Here is a 16,451-nt window from a genome sequence, read left to right as displayed (position 1 = left end):
AATTTGTGGTTAATGTTTTTGAGATTTCGGGCCCATGTTGAAAAGTAGGCTAGTTTCCGGTTGCATTTATGTATATGATTTTTACAGATAACAATTCTTCTGTTTACCATTTTTGAGACTTTCTTTGGGAGGCCGTTCATGTAGATCAAAATCCGAGTTCATGTAAATAAGAGGGGTCCTGAGGTCCTGTTTGGGGTCCCGTGAAAGTCTCGGTCCGGCCCTGAACGGACTCTCTCTCCGTCCGGCTGCTCCGTCATCCCGTCGCGCCGGAAAAGGCAGAGCAGAGGAAAAAGGAGGCGTTGCCCTCCAACAACAACCATCAGCTGCAAATTTATGCAAAACAGTAAAAGCGGAGCTGCGGCTGCTGCGGCCGTCCTGCAAAGCGACAGAAAACAGCAGCAACAAGCAGCTCCAGAGGCCGGCGAGCCGCCCGGAGCCGCTCTGCAGCCGGCAGCCGGTGCAGGAGGAGGCTGAGAAACCCGGACCCGGTGACGGTAAGCACGGACCGAGAGCCCCGCGAACGAGCCAGACAGCAGCAGCTGCTAACGGGATGCTAGGAGGAGTAGCCTCCGGTGGATCCAGTGTTGACTGGTCTGAAACATGGAGGCAGCTAGCTGCTGGCTAACAGCGGCTCTGAGTGTGTTTCTCTGTCTGAGCATGATTACAGCTGCAGGGGAGATTTCTGCAGGATGCTAGCAGTGCTGGGACAGGCTCGTGTGTGTGTGTGTGTGTGAGAGTGTGTGCGTGCGCGCGCGTGCCCTGTGTGGAGAGGGGTAATAAAGATGCTGCAGGGATGAAATAGATACATTAGAGCTAAAAAGGCATGTAGTCCAGATGTCATGCAAGAAAGAAGAAATATACATATAAAGATAAAAAAGAAACAGTGTTAATTTAAAAAAAAATCTCAATAAATCTGCTTAAGATTAACAATGAAAGATGCAATCTGCAGGACCTCTTTAACAAATCCTCATCAGGTTTGGGGGGGATTTAAGCATTGTTTTTGGGAAACAAAAGATAAAATGGAAAGGGAAAAGTATTGAGTCAGTCATACCAAATATATGACTTTTGGTTTGATATTTAAAGTGTTTGTTCTTTTAAAAGCATGTGTCAGGTGAAAAGTCACAAGAAGTTGTACAGATTTTTAGAGCTGCAAGGATAAGTCAATTAGTTGTCAGCTATTAAATTAATCACCAACTAATGTGATAATTGATTAAACCCTTTAAGTAATTAAAGAAAACAAAGCCCACTTTTTTCTGATTTCTTTACTCCTCTATGACAATACTATTGAGTTGTGCACAAAACAAGAGGCTTTAAGGGAAACACTGATTGACTTTTTTCTTTTTTCTTTCTTTTTTTTTTTTTTCACCATTTTGTGATGATTTATTAACTAAACAACAGATTAGTCAACAATGAAAACAGTCATTAGTTGCAGTCGAAGTACTATGGTTTATCGACAGAATGCTGGTGTAGCATTTTTTTATTGTAAAATGTATTGTTTTGGAATATTTAATACAATATTTATAACATGCATTCAGAATTCTCCAGTTTGATGATTTCCAATGAATTTATAGGCCTATGTATGTGAAATTCTTAAAAGTGAATTTGTAAGTCTTTAGAGAAAAACTAGTTTGAAATATTGCACATTTTATAGATTAATTGTTTAGTTATTCTTTTCATGTGTAATAATAACTTTTTATTTAAAAGCCTTTCTTGTCCATATGTAGTTTAATGTAGTGTAATGTTTACAGTTTTCTGTGTTAACAGAGTTCAAAGTCCAGTCTCCATTATTAGAGTCTGTACTACAAGAGAGTAGTCGTTTATGCATTACTGAATTATTTACAATGTGATGCAGAAAAATGTTCAGATTTAAAGATGTTGAAAGTGTCGGGAGAAAACACGAGTCTCAAAGTGATCGTATCAGCGGGACGAGTGTGCATCAGTCAGAGTTAACATCAGCCTCCAGTGAAGTATTGAGTCTGAGCTGCACAGCGTCAACTCTGTGAAGAACTGTGTTTATCAGAAACACTGACGGCTGCTTTTTCATCAGCTGGCCTCTCACAGAGGAAGTGTGTGTCTCAGTGTTTGACTGATGGACGTCTCCTCTGTCTCCTCAGCAGCCATGGAGACGGACGGTGAGCAGAACCAGCAGGGGGCCTCCACCAATGGGAGCGCTGCATCTGGGACGAGCTCCCGCCCCTCTCCCATGAATTCCATGTCTCTGTATGAAAGACAAGCGGTGCAGGTAGGTGTGTGTATGTGTGTATGTGTGTGTCTGTGTGTGTGTGTGTGTGTGTTTGTTTGTTTGTTTCAGCTGTCAAACACTTTGTTTATAGTTTACAGGCGTTTGGTGTTTTTCTGGGTCATGAAGGTGTAAAATAAAAGCAATTGTGGGTAAATTATGATTCTTTGGCTGAATGCAAAGCCGATTAGTACAAATATTCACTGTTTATTTAAAGTACATAATAATAATAATAACTTTATTTATATAGCACCTTTAAAAACAGTTGTTTACAAAGTGCTTTGACAGACAAGGCAAAAGCAGGAACTCAGGGAAAAATAAAAATAGACAACAATCAAGCCAAACAGAGAAAGTAAAAAGGCCGGAACAAAATACTTATACAAAGGTCAACAAGAATAAAGCAGTTTTTTTAGTAGTTTTGTAGAAAATATAAAAATAAATGCAACAAAAGACGATAAAAAATTATAAAAAGAGGAAATCCAACAAGATGAGACGACGTGTCTGTAATTGAGTGAGAGTTTATGCTGTAAGTGTCTCTTCCATGAGTTTGTAGGTTAAAACTAAAATTACTATAAATGTATAAAATTCAACCAGCAATTCAATTCAATTTTATTTCAGTTCAGTTTAATACAGGGGGTTGACAATAAAAAGAGATTTACAAAGAAAAACCTATTAAAAAAATAAACATAGTGCAAATACAATATAACAAATAACACAATAAAATAAGAGATACAAAGCTATTACAGTTTTGAGAACACATAAAATAATACAAGATGTTGTTGTTGTTTTTTCCATTCTGGTCCCTTTTTATTTTCTGTGCTCATCAGCATAGTAACCTTAAAGGGAAGACTTTATAATTATTAAAGAACTAAAACAAGAGTACTCACTAAAACCAGGAACTGAGGAAACACTACCATAAGTGAGGTAGGCTAAAACCTATAAATTATTGATATAATATTAATAATAAGTAAATAAATAAATACAACACTCTAAATACTAGATAAAAGGTAAATGAAAGGATAAAGGCACAAATAATAACAGATAAAAATGTTAATAGTAATAAAACAATAGTAAAAAAAAAAAACAGACTAAAATGTGTAAATAAATAAATAGTAAAAGCTCAGTTAAAAGCCAAATTTAAAAGGTAGGTTTTGAGTGATTGAAGAGTAAATGAAGCTTTTTTTGTGTATAAGTGAGATTAGAAGGTTGCGCCTGTTTGTCTTTATTTTTTGTGATTTATATGTGAGCCGATGGACAGAAAGTGATGGAGAGTGAGAGAAACAGGGGGGTGAAGAAAGAGATTGAGTCGTGCGGTTTGATGGAGGCTCTGTGTAATTTTCCCAGGCTTGTGACACCCGGCACAGCCATCTGTCTTTGTCACCCGGCACACACTAATCCATCCCGCCGCGCTCGCTTTCATCTCTCAACTTATTACAGTACGAGCCTCTGCTCATACATCAGGCAGCTGGCAGGAGGCTTTGCACTCTGCATCCCTCCCTCTCTGCCCTCCTTTCTCTTACTCCGCTTCCTTTTTCTCTCATTTTTCACGGCGCTGAACTTCCTTTCTCCTCCACCTCTTCACATTTTTTCTCATTTCTCTTGTTCTTTCTGCTGTCATCTTCTCCATCTCCCTTTTCTCTTTTATCGTCTTTTAGTCCTTCCTTCCTGCTTCCTCTCTGTCTCTTCCTCATGTCCTCCTTTCTCTCTCTTATCTCTTTCTCCGTTTGCTGCCCCTCGATTTTTTCATTGGTGTGGTCTCCTCCTCCCTGCAGGCCCTGCAGGCGCTACAGAGGCAGCCCAATGCAGCCCAGTACTTCCAGCAGCTGATGCTGCAGCAGCAGATCAATAACGCCCAGCTGCAGAACCTGGCAGCTGTGCAACAGGTAAAGGTGTGTGGATGTTTTCTCATTTATACGTTTGCCAAAACATGTCAAAAACTGTGCCAAGTCCATTTATCTAAGAGTTTCAAAAGGGATATTTTTTTCATACAAAGTTAGAATTAAAAACCAGGGGAATCACAGAAAAATAAAATGAAACAGCAACATCCCTAAAACTGTATTCACACCTAAGAAGGCTTTGCAGCGAAAATGCCACTCAACCCATTTATGTCAATTTGGATAATCCGTTTTTGCTGTGGCAGTGGGGTCGCAGAGGATGCCGAAAAAAGAAAAAAAAAAGCAGCGGTATGCTGCGAAAAGTCAAAATAGGATCTACTTTTGGAAAAATGCTCACCCTGCAGTGGCCAGTCACTGGATATCTCTGATATATTGTCCCAATAATAATTGTGGTACACAATATCATTGTCATATTGAGAATATATTTATACTATAATACCATACCATAATAATGCAAGTACACTCTTTTAGGGAGCAATTGACTTGTAATATTAAGAATTTCCAGACATTGGAATATGAATGGTAAGAAACACCAGTAAATATGTACAAGAAAGTATATATAAAATGGTAGTACCTTTATAGGAGTAGACCCAAATTACTCAAATTAAAAATATTCAGATATAATTATTAAAATTTGGCCACAAAAACAAAACCAAGTGATGCCTTTTGCGACTAATAGACAGTCTGGACAGCGGGCTGCCGTTGGCTCCCGGGGATGGACAGCTGTTTGCTGGAGGAGTTATGGAGCGAAGGATGAAGTTGTTGGAGAGTAAAACTAAAGATGTCAGACTTTTTTTGCTCATTTGCAAGTTAACGACTATCAGGACTTTGCCTTCTCCACTTCAAAAGTGCAGCTGCAGGCTACCGATAGCAAATATATGAATCCTAACATAGTAAAGGGATGTCCCGCCTTACTCTGCCTCTGATTGGCTTACCATGACATGCTTACCTTGACCCCAACCAAACCCATTTTTGGCTAAACAAATCCAACCAGTGAAGGCACCAATCAGGAAATACCTGTCTCTTAAATATTATAGTGAGTGAAAGAAATAACTGTATCAACAAGCTTATGTTCACTTTTGTTCAAAGGAGAGTCATTGCTTTGTTGTGTGTGTGTGTGTGTGTGTGTGTGTGTGTGTGTGTGCATTAAAGGCACTACAGTAATGATAATCAAAAAAATCATATAGATATTTGAAGACAACATGAACAGTCTTCCCAAAGACAAATACTGAGTCGCTGAGACGGGGAGACTGGTTTTCTATGTTTGGTCTCCACCCTACATTCCCCCACAAATTAAGCCATTTAAGTGACACTCCCACACCATCACACCACCCTGCGGTTAATCGCTGCACTGCCTGATTTGGTGTGTATTCACCCTAATAAACCTGACCTACAAAAGCACAAAAAAACCCCAAAATTTGCTATGTGCACGCAGTCAAAATAATATATTTGTGACCAAAACAAAGAGCCCCGTTTGGCAGCGATTACAGCATTGCACTAAAAACTGACTGCTTCCACCTCGGCTCCTAAACTCCTCCAGCAGCTGGGAGTTGTACTCAGCATTTTGGACTCACAGTGATTCATTCAACAGTGAGACAGCCTCTGCAAACATCCCACTTATGATTTTGTTTGGAGTAGACTGAAACCTAAATCTCCTCTTTCCCTCCCAGGCTACTCTGGCTGCGAGTCGACAGTCGAGTCCTTCCAGCAGCAGCTCCTCTCAAACCACCAGCACCACAGCTGTATGTACCGCGTTCACTCTCTGTCACTTACAAAACGAAGAAAAGTGTTTAAAAAATACATACATTCAGACTTCAAAGTCATGTATTTAGGCTATATCTGCCCCGAAGTAAAAGGTGTAGGCAAATACTTAATGGTGCTAACCAGAAGATGATGACGATGCATTTTGGTCCTACCATAAATAACTGGATAAATGTGTCAATCAAGATTTACATGATGGAAAGGGTTACTTTCTCTTTGTACCAAGGAATGGAGATTTTTTGTACGGCTCTGGGAGAATGGGTAGAATATGTTGGGCCTCTGAGACCTGACTTTGTTGGGATGGAACTTTCTTAGCTTTTTTTATTTATTCTATCTAGCATTTTTATTTTATTTTAATTTATTAATTTAATTTTATTTTTTATTTTACTTTATTTTACTTTATTTGGGTTTTGGCTGAGTGTTGGCTGAGTCATAGATGAAGGCGAGACCTTTAAGAGGTCATGGGACTGTTTTTGCTCACAGCGTTGCTGGGACACCGATGACCTAAATGTATGGCTAAAACTGCTAAATGTTTATTTTGGCTGTTGTAAAAATGTGCATTTATCACTGGCTTTTTGATGTATAATTACAGATCATAATATTGTCTGTCTGTTTGTTTACATTCAAATAAATAAAAACTTAAATAAAAAAAATACATTATCTAAACTGAAGTCCCTCTATTATTTGACAGGCCAGTGTAACATCTGGATCGGGATCTTCAACCAGCAGCCGGCCCATGGGCGCCCCGGCAACGTCCACAATCAGCCAGTCAGTGCTGCTGAGTGGGACGGCAGGCGGGCAGGGACAAATGTACCTGAGGGTGAGTTTTACCATCATTTTTAGAGGATTACATTTTGGTTTTAATTTTATCCTAACTTTAAGGTCCATAGTTAACACGTTAATTTTTTTTAATCACATCAATCACCAGTCAACATTTCCATCTTTAGGATTCTGTACCGGGCAAAGTTATAAAGCTATGCAATGATATTGGTATTATAACATGAGGACTTGAGGAATCCAGTGGTACCAACCATATCATGCTAGCTTCTCAGAAAAGAGCGGCAATAATGTTACAAAGTTTAGCTAAATTATGGCAATGGAAAAACAGCATGGCCCTTTAACAGGAGTCTCTTGACCTCTGACCTCGAGATATCTGAATAAAAGTGGATTCTGTGGTTACTCATGAGTTTCCCCTTTACAGACATGCCCATTTTATGCTAGTCCAGTGCAGCTTTTTTTGGTCATTTGTTTCCCTTGTTGTCGCTTGATAAAATGGACTTCAAAACTGTTTTGAAATGCAAAATAATCTAATTGAGAACAAGTGATTAAAAAGTACAATTAGTCGGGATTAGCTATAGAAATTCAGCGATTCATAACAAAAAAAGTCACTTGACAGCCCTAATATCAAGCTTTTAAGTATACAGCAGCTCCATAAAGTAGACTAAAGACACCCAGTTTTATACCTGACACCACAGCTGAGTCAGATTCTGTGTGTTTTTAATGTTCGTCCTGCAGGTCAACCGCTCCCTGAGGGCCCCCATCTCCTCGCAGCTCATCTTTATGCCCAGCAACCCAGCAACTGCTGCCGTGGCGACAGTCACCCAGCAGCCACAGGCTCAGCAACAGGAAGTGACACCGACTTCCTCTTCCAGCAGCCAATCAGACAACGACCAGGTTTGTGGAATTAATGAGCTGATTATTTCAGGATCGTGACTTTGTGTCGCTGATTTCTTGTCGCTAATTTGAATTTGCATGTCCTCGCACTGTGTCCAGGTACAGAATCTGGCCATGCGAGGTGTTTCCAGTCCCAAAGGCGTAAAGACTGAAGCCCCAGAGAGGAGTGACTCAGGTAGGGAGGAAGAAGCCTGAAATTGCTTCTGTTTGTGAACAAGTTCTTTGTGTTCCTTTTCTTTGTATACGATGCTAACTTGCAAATGGGAGCTACTGTCCCTTTAAGAGTCATTAATGTTGGTATGTGATAATTTTCTTGTCTTTTCAGCAGCGTACTCTCTGGTCCAGCCCTCCCACCAGTCAAACTCCCAGTCCCCCACTAAGCCCAGCCAGCCACAGCACCAGCCGCCCCACATCAAAATCCCCACGTACCCTCAGCCCACTAACCTCAAAGCCCACCCCTCCTCCTCCTCTGGTGCCTCCTCCTCCACGTCCTCCACCTCCTCCATCCCTCTCTCCCAGCTCCTGCTTCACGGCACCCGGACTCTCACCACAGGAACCACAGCTCCCACTGCAGCGCATACTCTGGTTCTAACGTCCAGCGCAGCATCCCAGGCCCACGGGTATCCTGTCGGCACGGCGACCATCAAACCGGCAGTGAACGCTCAGACCCTGGTGGTCCAGCCGCTGCAAAAAACCTCTATAAGTGCAGAGAAATCAGGCCACGGTAATGGACCCATCCCTATCCAACCCAAAACCCTGCAGGGACTCCGCCTGCCGCTGCAGCTGCCTTCTAGGAACCCGCCTCCCATCCTGCCCGCCCCGCCACCCGCCAGCAGCTCCGCCCAGCCTGCCCAGCCACCGCACATCCCTGTCCAGATCGTTGGGGCACGGCAGAGCACATTGGGAAACACCCAGGCTCTGGCTCTGGCCCGGGGCAGCTGCTGCCAGGACGGAGCCGCCGTCCTCAGCAGCTCGTCCAGCCTGCTCACCATGGTGGCGTCCATCGCTTCCAGGGAGGGCGGCGTCGTGGGTAGAGGGGTGGGGCTTAAGACACTTCAGTCACCCCAGGAGGCGCCCCCACTGGCTCAGGTCTCTCAGGTGCATCCGCAGGCCAATCAGAGTTCTGGACATAGTCAGAATGGACCACTGGCTTCAAGCCCCGCCTCCTCCCAGGCCCCCGCCGTTTCCTCTCCTCCCGCCTCGATGTCTCGCTCCTCCCTCTCCCTCCCCCTGGCGACAGAGGAGCAGAGAGGAGCGCCAGCTGGTGTCACCACCAATGGAGACTCATCAGGAAGTCAGACACCACAGGTCAGCTGATTCAGAGTGTTGTTTGTAAATGAAGTATCTTTCTAAGTTTTGAAAATGTATTTATTTATTGATTGATTTGAGACATTGTAATTTAATGAAATTCCAATACAGAGCTTGAAACTGATTTGCTCCACTGAGACTTTATAGCCATTGCTAATTTTCAGGTACTGTCTCCAGTTGAGCTTTTACATGTATAGTGTAATAAAATAAAATTTAAATAAATTATATTAAATAAAATCAAATCAATTCAATTTAACTCGAATTGAAATTAATTTAGTTTAATTTAATTTAATTTAATTTAATTTAATTTCACCACAGTTACAATCATCCCGATTCCCAGCTTTAATTTTTGCTCTCTCTGAGTACATTTTTATTCCCTCTGAGACAAACTTTTGATGTTTGGCTGTATAAATAAAAGTACTGCGCTTCACTTCTTGTGCAGATCATACACAGTTGCTACAGTTCAACCCAAAACAAATTCAACACAAGCCGAGTCCTTCAATCCTGATTTAATTAATTATAACAGTACTTTATTTAACTTTACAGTAACAATACTCTATTTAACTTTATACTTTACTTGATTTATTACTATAACAGTATTTTATTAAACTTTATTATAACAGTAGTTTATGTAACTTTATTTTATGACAGTAGCTACTTTTTTTGTAACTTTTCATCATGTAATAATTTCATATTTTAGTAGTTTACAGTAGTTTGGAGGAGATTTCAAAATACTGAGATATTTATTGTGTATTGTAATATAACCTAAAAAATATTGTAATATTATTTTAAAGCCAAGTCGCAGCCCTACACAGGGACGATTTTACAGCCGAGTGTGAAGCAGTTGGGATGAGAGTCAACACCTCATAATCTGAGGCCGTGACTGAGCCCTCTGGGTTGGGAGAAAGTTACTGCCCAAACTAAAGGTGTTGAAGTATCTCGGGTCTTGTGCACGAGTGATGGTAAAGTGGAGCGTGAGATGGACAAAGCGTTCAGTTAACTAATCCGTCGACATTCCAGCGCTCACCTATGATCATGAGCTGTGAGTGGTGACACTTTCTGTAGCCGCTCTTTTGTCTCTTCATCTGTTTAAACTGATTTTTTTTTTTATTTTTAGGGAAAGCAATTGACTGGCTCACTAAAAAGAAAATCAGACTCTAATTCAGCCAATGACGAAGACGGCCCCTCCCCTCCACGGCTCCAGCCAGTCAGAGATCACGCCTCAGCACTTCCGACCAATCCCATCGAAGCAGGTAACGTCTCAGAAACATGTAAAACTCTAAGGTTATGGATGTGACTGTAACACAATATTTACTTTTATTTACGGCTTCTCTATTTTCTCCTCCTCGCCGCCCCTCCAGGCTCCGGTGCTCCTCCTCCAGCCTCCTCCTTGCCCTCCCCGGTGCTGTCAGTTTCCCGTGGCGTGTGCGGCCAGGGGGAGAGAGCTCCTCCCCCTCAAGCTGTGGTCAAACCGAGCGTCCTCACACACCTCATAGAGGGCTTCGTCATCCAGGAGGGGGCAGAGCCTTTCCCTGTGAGTACTTGGGATTTGTCATTTCAAATACACATTTTAAAGGGGTAGTTTGAGGTTGTATGGGGTATTTACTAGAAAGTCAAAAAGTGACAAAGCAGCCTAATACGTTATGAGGCTAATACCGTACAGAAACATTGTGTGCAATAGTCAATCTTCCACCATCTCTTCCTCTCTCTGTAAAACACCCTCTCAAAAACAAACAGGTACACACCTTGGATACCCCTGCAGCGTTGCTTGTATCTGTCCTCAACTCTGTGTTGTGCTCTGACTGGCTGTAGCTTGCTAACAAAGTTTCCAACTCCAAATATATTCAGCCTGCTATAGTTATCTGGGGAGTGTCTGTGAAGCATCTTTGAACAGTTTACACATAGAGCTTCTGCGATCTCTGCCTCTGATTTGGGGCTTTTGTCTAGGAGCTCCAAAAACTGTCAGCAAGTGGAAAATCAGTGTGAAAGTCATGTAGTGTGAACTTGGCATAGCTTCTGTGGCAGTAATCCTGTCTGATTCTCCAAACTGGAGGTGTGGCAGCCGCTATCTAAATGTATGAAATACAACGACTATGACTAAGTACCTCATAAAAACCCCACACAAAAAATCCAGATGTTCTCTTTAAGCCTGAGACTCATGAATGACTCTGGTCTGCTGCTCACCAACCTTTTCTTTTATTTCTTTTTGTGATTGATTGACAGGTATGTGGTTCATTAAAGGACTCGGCTGGTGAGGATTTAACCAACGACAGTCCGGACACAAACCAATCAGAGACTGTTACAACAGCGACAGGTAACAGTCAAAGTCCTCTACAAGTACTGCTGCCTTCCACAAGAGTATTGCCTTATAAGGAACCTTAGTTTGACGACAGTACAAAGTGACCCTCGTCTGAACCGTGTTTGTCCGAGCTGAGCCACAGGAACGCTCCGAGGTTTTAATTACAGCCTTTGAGCTGGGAGTTTCCACCTAAGACTGTGACTGAAGGCGGCAATGAGAGCTCAGTGAAATACCATCGCAGTCCTCTTTTCTCAGTGTGGTGTGAGGATGTAGAATGAGGAAAACACACTCAAGTTCTTGCTTCTGAAGAACTCTTTTTGAAGAAAAGGTTTGAACCTTTATAGAAGGTTCTGCCAGGAACCAAAAAGGGGTTTTCTATGGCTACAAGCTGAAAAACCCAATATGGTTCTAGTAAGCACTTTTATTTTTAGGGGTGTACATTTTTTGTGTGTTTGTGGATTTTCTGATGCAACATTATAGTTGTGCACACAAAACATATGGATTAATGTACAAATAGTTGAAATTATTTACACATCTGCTTCTGTTGTTCTTGTTTTCTTCTTTTTCTCCCCTCAGTGCTGAAGTGTGAGTACTGTAAAAACTTTGCTCCTGCCAGCCAGTTCAGAGGCACCAAAAGGTTCTGCTCCATGACTTGTGCTAAGAGGTACTTCAACATGCATGAAATATAATATATGCAGCAGAAGCCATCTTAGAAACAAAGTGCACCAATGAGAGCTGCAGCCACAGCCGCCTCATCTCGCTCACATTTTAAACACAAATAATTGTAGAAATTTTCTCACAAACCCATGATTTGAGAAAAAAAGTTTGGATTCTCAGGTGGCTACAGCTGCATATTTCAGAGCATGTATGTTTTTTGTTCTCATGTTTTATTCTTTTTTTGAATTTAGCGATACACTTCATCCACTTTTCTCTACAAAAATGGCATGTCTGTTTTCATGTTTAAATGCAGTTCAGTCCAGTTATGTTTTTCTCTTTGAATTTGCTCCATATTAAACTGTATGTATTATGTTGTATACGTTTCACGATGTAAACAATGCACTGTCTGCATTGTTTTGAATTTTGCATTTTCTTCTCTTGCTTTGCATTCGTTTCTTTGCCCACTACCTGCGTATGGATTAAATACCGCGTATGGTGCAAAGAGATGAAAACTGTATGTGTTGCTCGTCTTGGCTTCAGTACCGTATATGTCACTCTTTGTCTACGATACAGTATGTATTGGTTCCCCAGGTACAACGTCAGCTTCAGGCAGCACTTCTGCGTGCGGCAGGGTCAAGGTCAGGATCGTGCTGCAGATCAGGATCAAGCCCAGGGACACCTCTCCAACTCAGACGAGGAGGGAGGGATCACCAGGCGGAGGGTCCCGCGCAGGACCAGCTCAGAAATAGCCAGTGCCAAGATAGCAGGCAGACCCATACCTGTCAAGGTGAGAAGGAGTCACATGTTTTATTTTTTATTTAAGAGATTTTGGAGTTGGACGAATTGGCCGAAATGCAGGTTAATATTTAAGTGGGTCGAACAGAAAGCTTTTTTGACTTGCTCATAGCTTAAACAAATTGGCTTGATGTCTTGGGCAGAAGGCAATGTGCAACAAAAAACTCCAAGAGAAATAAGTAAATGCTTCAGTCCCCCATCTGTCAAAGCCACCAAACTCCATTAATTCTTGAGAGACCTGGTTTGATGTCTTAAAATAAAAAGTAGGTAAAAGGAAATGAACAACTTAAGAAAAAAATGACCCAATTTCCAATTTTTTATTTTTTTTTGCATTTTTTACAAAATGTTGTACAAGAAAACTACCTGAAAGCTGTGGGAAAACCCAAAGAAAAATGAATTAGAACCCCCAAAAATATAATAATAATAATAATAATAATAATAATAATAATAATAATAATAATAATAACAAAAATAATAATAATTCTGTTAAATAATTTTAAATATATTATATAATAATTACAAACAACATTTTTTGGGGGTGGGGGTAATATTTCAATTATTAATCTTTTTATTGCATATTTTTTTAGGTAATTTCTTATGAAGTTGCTTGTTTTATTTTCATGTTTTGAAAGAAATGTGCTCAGCTTTCAAAGGGTTAATGCCTTGCTCATGTGTTACTCGGCTTCTCCTCCCCACAGTGCCGTTCAGAGTCCAGCCATTCAGACGAGGAGTCCAGTGGAGAGGAGGACGAAGACGACCCCATGTCCCTCTCGCCCGCCTCCTCAGCCTCCTGCCACCAGCCGCCTCCTCCGCTCCAGACGGAGAGTTCTGCACCCAGCTGCCTGCCTGCGAGCCCCGCCCAGTGGAGCGTGGAGGACGTGTCGCAGTTTATTTCCACGCTACAAGGTCAGAAGATCTTTACAATAATCAATCTTTTACAATATCTCCCTTCTCCTTCCTCTTTGTTTTTTATTATCCATTTTTCTTTCTTTCTTTATGTTCTTTCCTCAGGCTGTGAGGAGCTCGCCCCTCAGTTCCTGTCGCAGGAGATTGATGGACAGGCCCTGCTGCTGCTGAAAGAGGAGCACCTCATGTCCACCATGAACATCAAGCTCGGTCCTGCCCTCAAGATCTGCGCCCACATTAACAACCTGAGAGACTGAAGATGCCAGTGTTTCCATAAATGTTCAAAGTCAAGCCCTGGGCATTTACCCCCAACTCCTGCTCCGCACCCAGGTCAGACACGGAGCCGGTCCCTGAGCAGCCAGAGTCCTGCTGGTGAATGTAGGAGGTACAGTTCTCTTTCAAAGCCAAGCCAAGCTCTAAGTATGGCTGAAGCACTTGAATCTGTTGTTGATTTGTTCACTTCGGAGCACATTTTTAAACTTCGTACTTGCACAGTATTGTTAACCTGTCATGTCTGTGATTTGCAAAATTTTTACAGATTACCAACTTTACTTTGGTAAAGATACAAAAACGATTTTCTGGAAACTCGCAGTCAGAAACCGTTTTTACAAAGTGGTTTCCTTTCGCTTTTAATGCCAATAAGCAAGAAGACTTTTAAAAGTCTTAAAAGCTTAAAGTCTGACACCGTCTCACATCTGAAGACAGTGTGAAGACAGTTTTTAGTCACAGTGTAAGATTTTGTAAACACTGGGGCTCTTGCAGGGTCACTATTTAAATGACTACAACTAGATTCCTTTTAAGGTTATTTCCCATCCTGCTGCTGGAGGAAAATTTTAACCCAAACTCCCTTTTAAAAATATAACATTTGAACAATACCTTATGTGTTCACAAAAACACTTAATTCTTAAAACACAAGATAAAATGCGTCACGTCAACAGTATTTTTGTCAATTCGGCATCAATATAATCTATAAATTAAAACTATATTTGTGTACAACTTTTACATTTTTAGAATTTGATGTTTAACCACCATTTTAGTGGTGGGACACCATTGGACAGAGAGATTGACCTTTTCAAAAATTGAGATTTATTATCACCAAAATAAATTCTGGTTGGTGGATCAGATACATGCAGAATTAAACTTTGACTTTTGTTAACTCCGCAACTCCACCAGCTTCTTCTCCTTTTCCACAATCCAAGAAAACCGAGACCTGTTCACGTTCTTGCGCCTCCCGTAATGTTTTTTGTTGACGTAGTTCTGCTGCTACTTGTTTTGCTGCTGAAGCAGCTATTGGTGTTTACAACGTTCACATAATTGAACTTCAGCATTTGCATGAGCCAAGACTAAAACCTTGCAATTATATTTAAGATTTTTGAGTCAATAGTTTAATGACGATCTTACATCAAACAATTTTAAAACATATTCATACAACATATTCGGGAAATTTTTTTGCAAAAGTAACATTTCATGAAAAGTTTTTTGGTGTAAGACTGGCATTAGTTGCATAATTTCGGTCTCACACCTGCATTCGAAAATGCAAAAACTAAGGTTTTGAATGTATTACTAACCAGTATGGTTTCCACAGCAAAAAGGTTAGATCCATAGTGCTTGGCACAAGATTCCCACGTTACGTATAAATAGGGCTGCCCTTTCCACAGACTTTAGATTTTTGTTACACGTAATATTTCTGCTAAAGTTTATTAAAAAAAGAACAACTTGCTATTCATTCATTGTGTCATTTTGAAGAGGAAAAGTACTGTGCCCATATATTTATTTTTGAAAAAATTCAGGATTTTTTTTTTCGTGTCTTTGAGATCAACATTGGCTCTCATTGTGAACACTCAACTTTTTCTTGAAACATGTTTTTGGTTACAAGTTTTAGTAACATGAGGACAGAAATACAGAAATGTTTAAGTTTACAGTCTACCCCAATGTATCGATTAATATCTCAAAGACTGCAGTTGATTTTACTTTCAAGTAACTTTTAAGGGTACTGCTCATATGATTTATCACTTATTTATGTAAAAACGAGTGCTTTAAAAATTGTAATCATTTTGTAAGAGTAGGCATCGTCATTTTTAAATGGTGGCACTTTAATTTTGGAAGATGCCCATTCTTTAGTTAACAGGGTACAGTTAAAGTACAGGGTACTGGCTGCAGAAACGCTGGAGTTTAAATGAAACCTAAAGCCCTTTATTTTCAAGCAAGGCAAAAAAAAAAAATCAGATGTTGCATACAGTTGTCTCACATCAGGACCTTTTTCTTAAAATAAACATAGTGCACTTCAGCACTACTGCAAAATGCTTTTTCAAAATTAAGAGTTTTGTACTCAGTATCTCCAGGAGATCCAGCCCTTTAAAGGTTATTGTTGGCTCTACTTTTAAAAAGGACTGTAATCTGCAAAATCTGTAACTATTTTGTTCTGTTCTGCACTTTCAAGATTGTCCCTTTTTTCAAATGGTACAAGCAGCCACTCCAGAGCTATACGAAAATATGAAAGAGTGAAGGGTAACGTCATGGGCTTGATTTTGTGAAGTGACATAAAGTTTAAATGTCAAGTGTGTAGGATTTAGGGGCATCTATCGGCAGAAATTTGCATTACTTTCATTCATAACTTTTTTGGTGTATAATCACCCTGAAATAAGAATCGTGTTTTTGCTACCCTAAAATCAGCTGTTTATATCTACATACAGAGCAGGTTCTTGTTCACAGAGTCTGCCATATTGTTGCTACTGTAGCAGAACAGACCACCAAACACTGGCTCTAAATAGGGCCATTTTCGTCTCCACTGTAGTTCCTACACGCTTGCAAAACAAGTAACGTGTCAGTTCGTTGCAATCTGCAATCTCGCCACTAGATGGCAGTAAAATCCAACACACTTAGACCTTTAAAAAAATGCTGTAGGAAATGCGGAGAA

General features: G+C 40.7%; 1 protein-coding gene across 7 annotated transcripts; it reads left to right on the top strand.

Moving 5' to 3' along the window:
• Positions 1 to 266: 266 nt before the first annotated feature.
• On the top strand, positions 267 to 14,031 carry LOC121957737 (polyhomeotic-like protein 1). 7 transcript variants are annotated; one of them, XM_088090007.1, is made up of 15 exons: positions 267 to 494; positions 2,115 to 2,242; positions 4,012 to 4,128; positions 5,805 to 5,876; positions 6,587 to 6,715; positions 7,411 to 7,569; positions 7,669 to 7,744; positions 7,898 to 8,877; positions 9,995 to 10,130; positions 10,239 to 10,411; positions 11,101 to 11,191; positions 11,753 to 11,840; positions 12,407 to 12,620; positions 13,327 to 13,534; positions 13,640 to 14,031. In XM_088090007.1, exons 2-15 carry the CDS (start codon positions 2,120 to 2,122, stop codon positions 13,789 to 13,791), a joined length of 2,718 nt encoding a protein of 905 aa, XP_087946133.1. In that variant the 5' UTR covers positions 267 to 494; positions 2,115 to 2,119; the 3' UTR covers positions 13,792 to 14,031. The 7 variants fall into 7 exon arrangements, with proteins under 7 accessions (XP_087946133.1, XP_042362421.2, XP_087946135.1 ...); XM_042506487.2 differs by having other exon boundaries at positions 268 to 494; positions 2,118 to 2,242; positions 7,895 to 8,877; XM_088090009.1 differs by having other exon boundaries at positions 268 to 494; positions 4,012 to 4,122; positions 7,895 to 8,877; positions 12,425 to 12,620.
• The last annotated feature ends 2,420 nt before the right edge of the window (positions 14,032 to 16,451 follow it).

This window comes from Plectropomus leopardus, chromosome 17, assembly GCF_026936395.1.
Source record: "Plectropomus leopardus strain MGB_pleo_1.0 chromosome 17, ASM2693639v1, whole genome shotgun sequence".
Classification (NCBI taxonomy): Eukaryota; Metazoa; Chordata; class Actinopteri; order Perciformes; family Serranidae; genus Plectropomus; species Plectropomus leopardus.
This window is presented reverse-complemented; position numbering and strand designations above follow the sequence as displayed.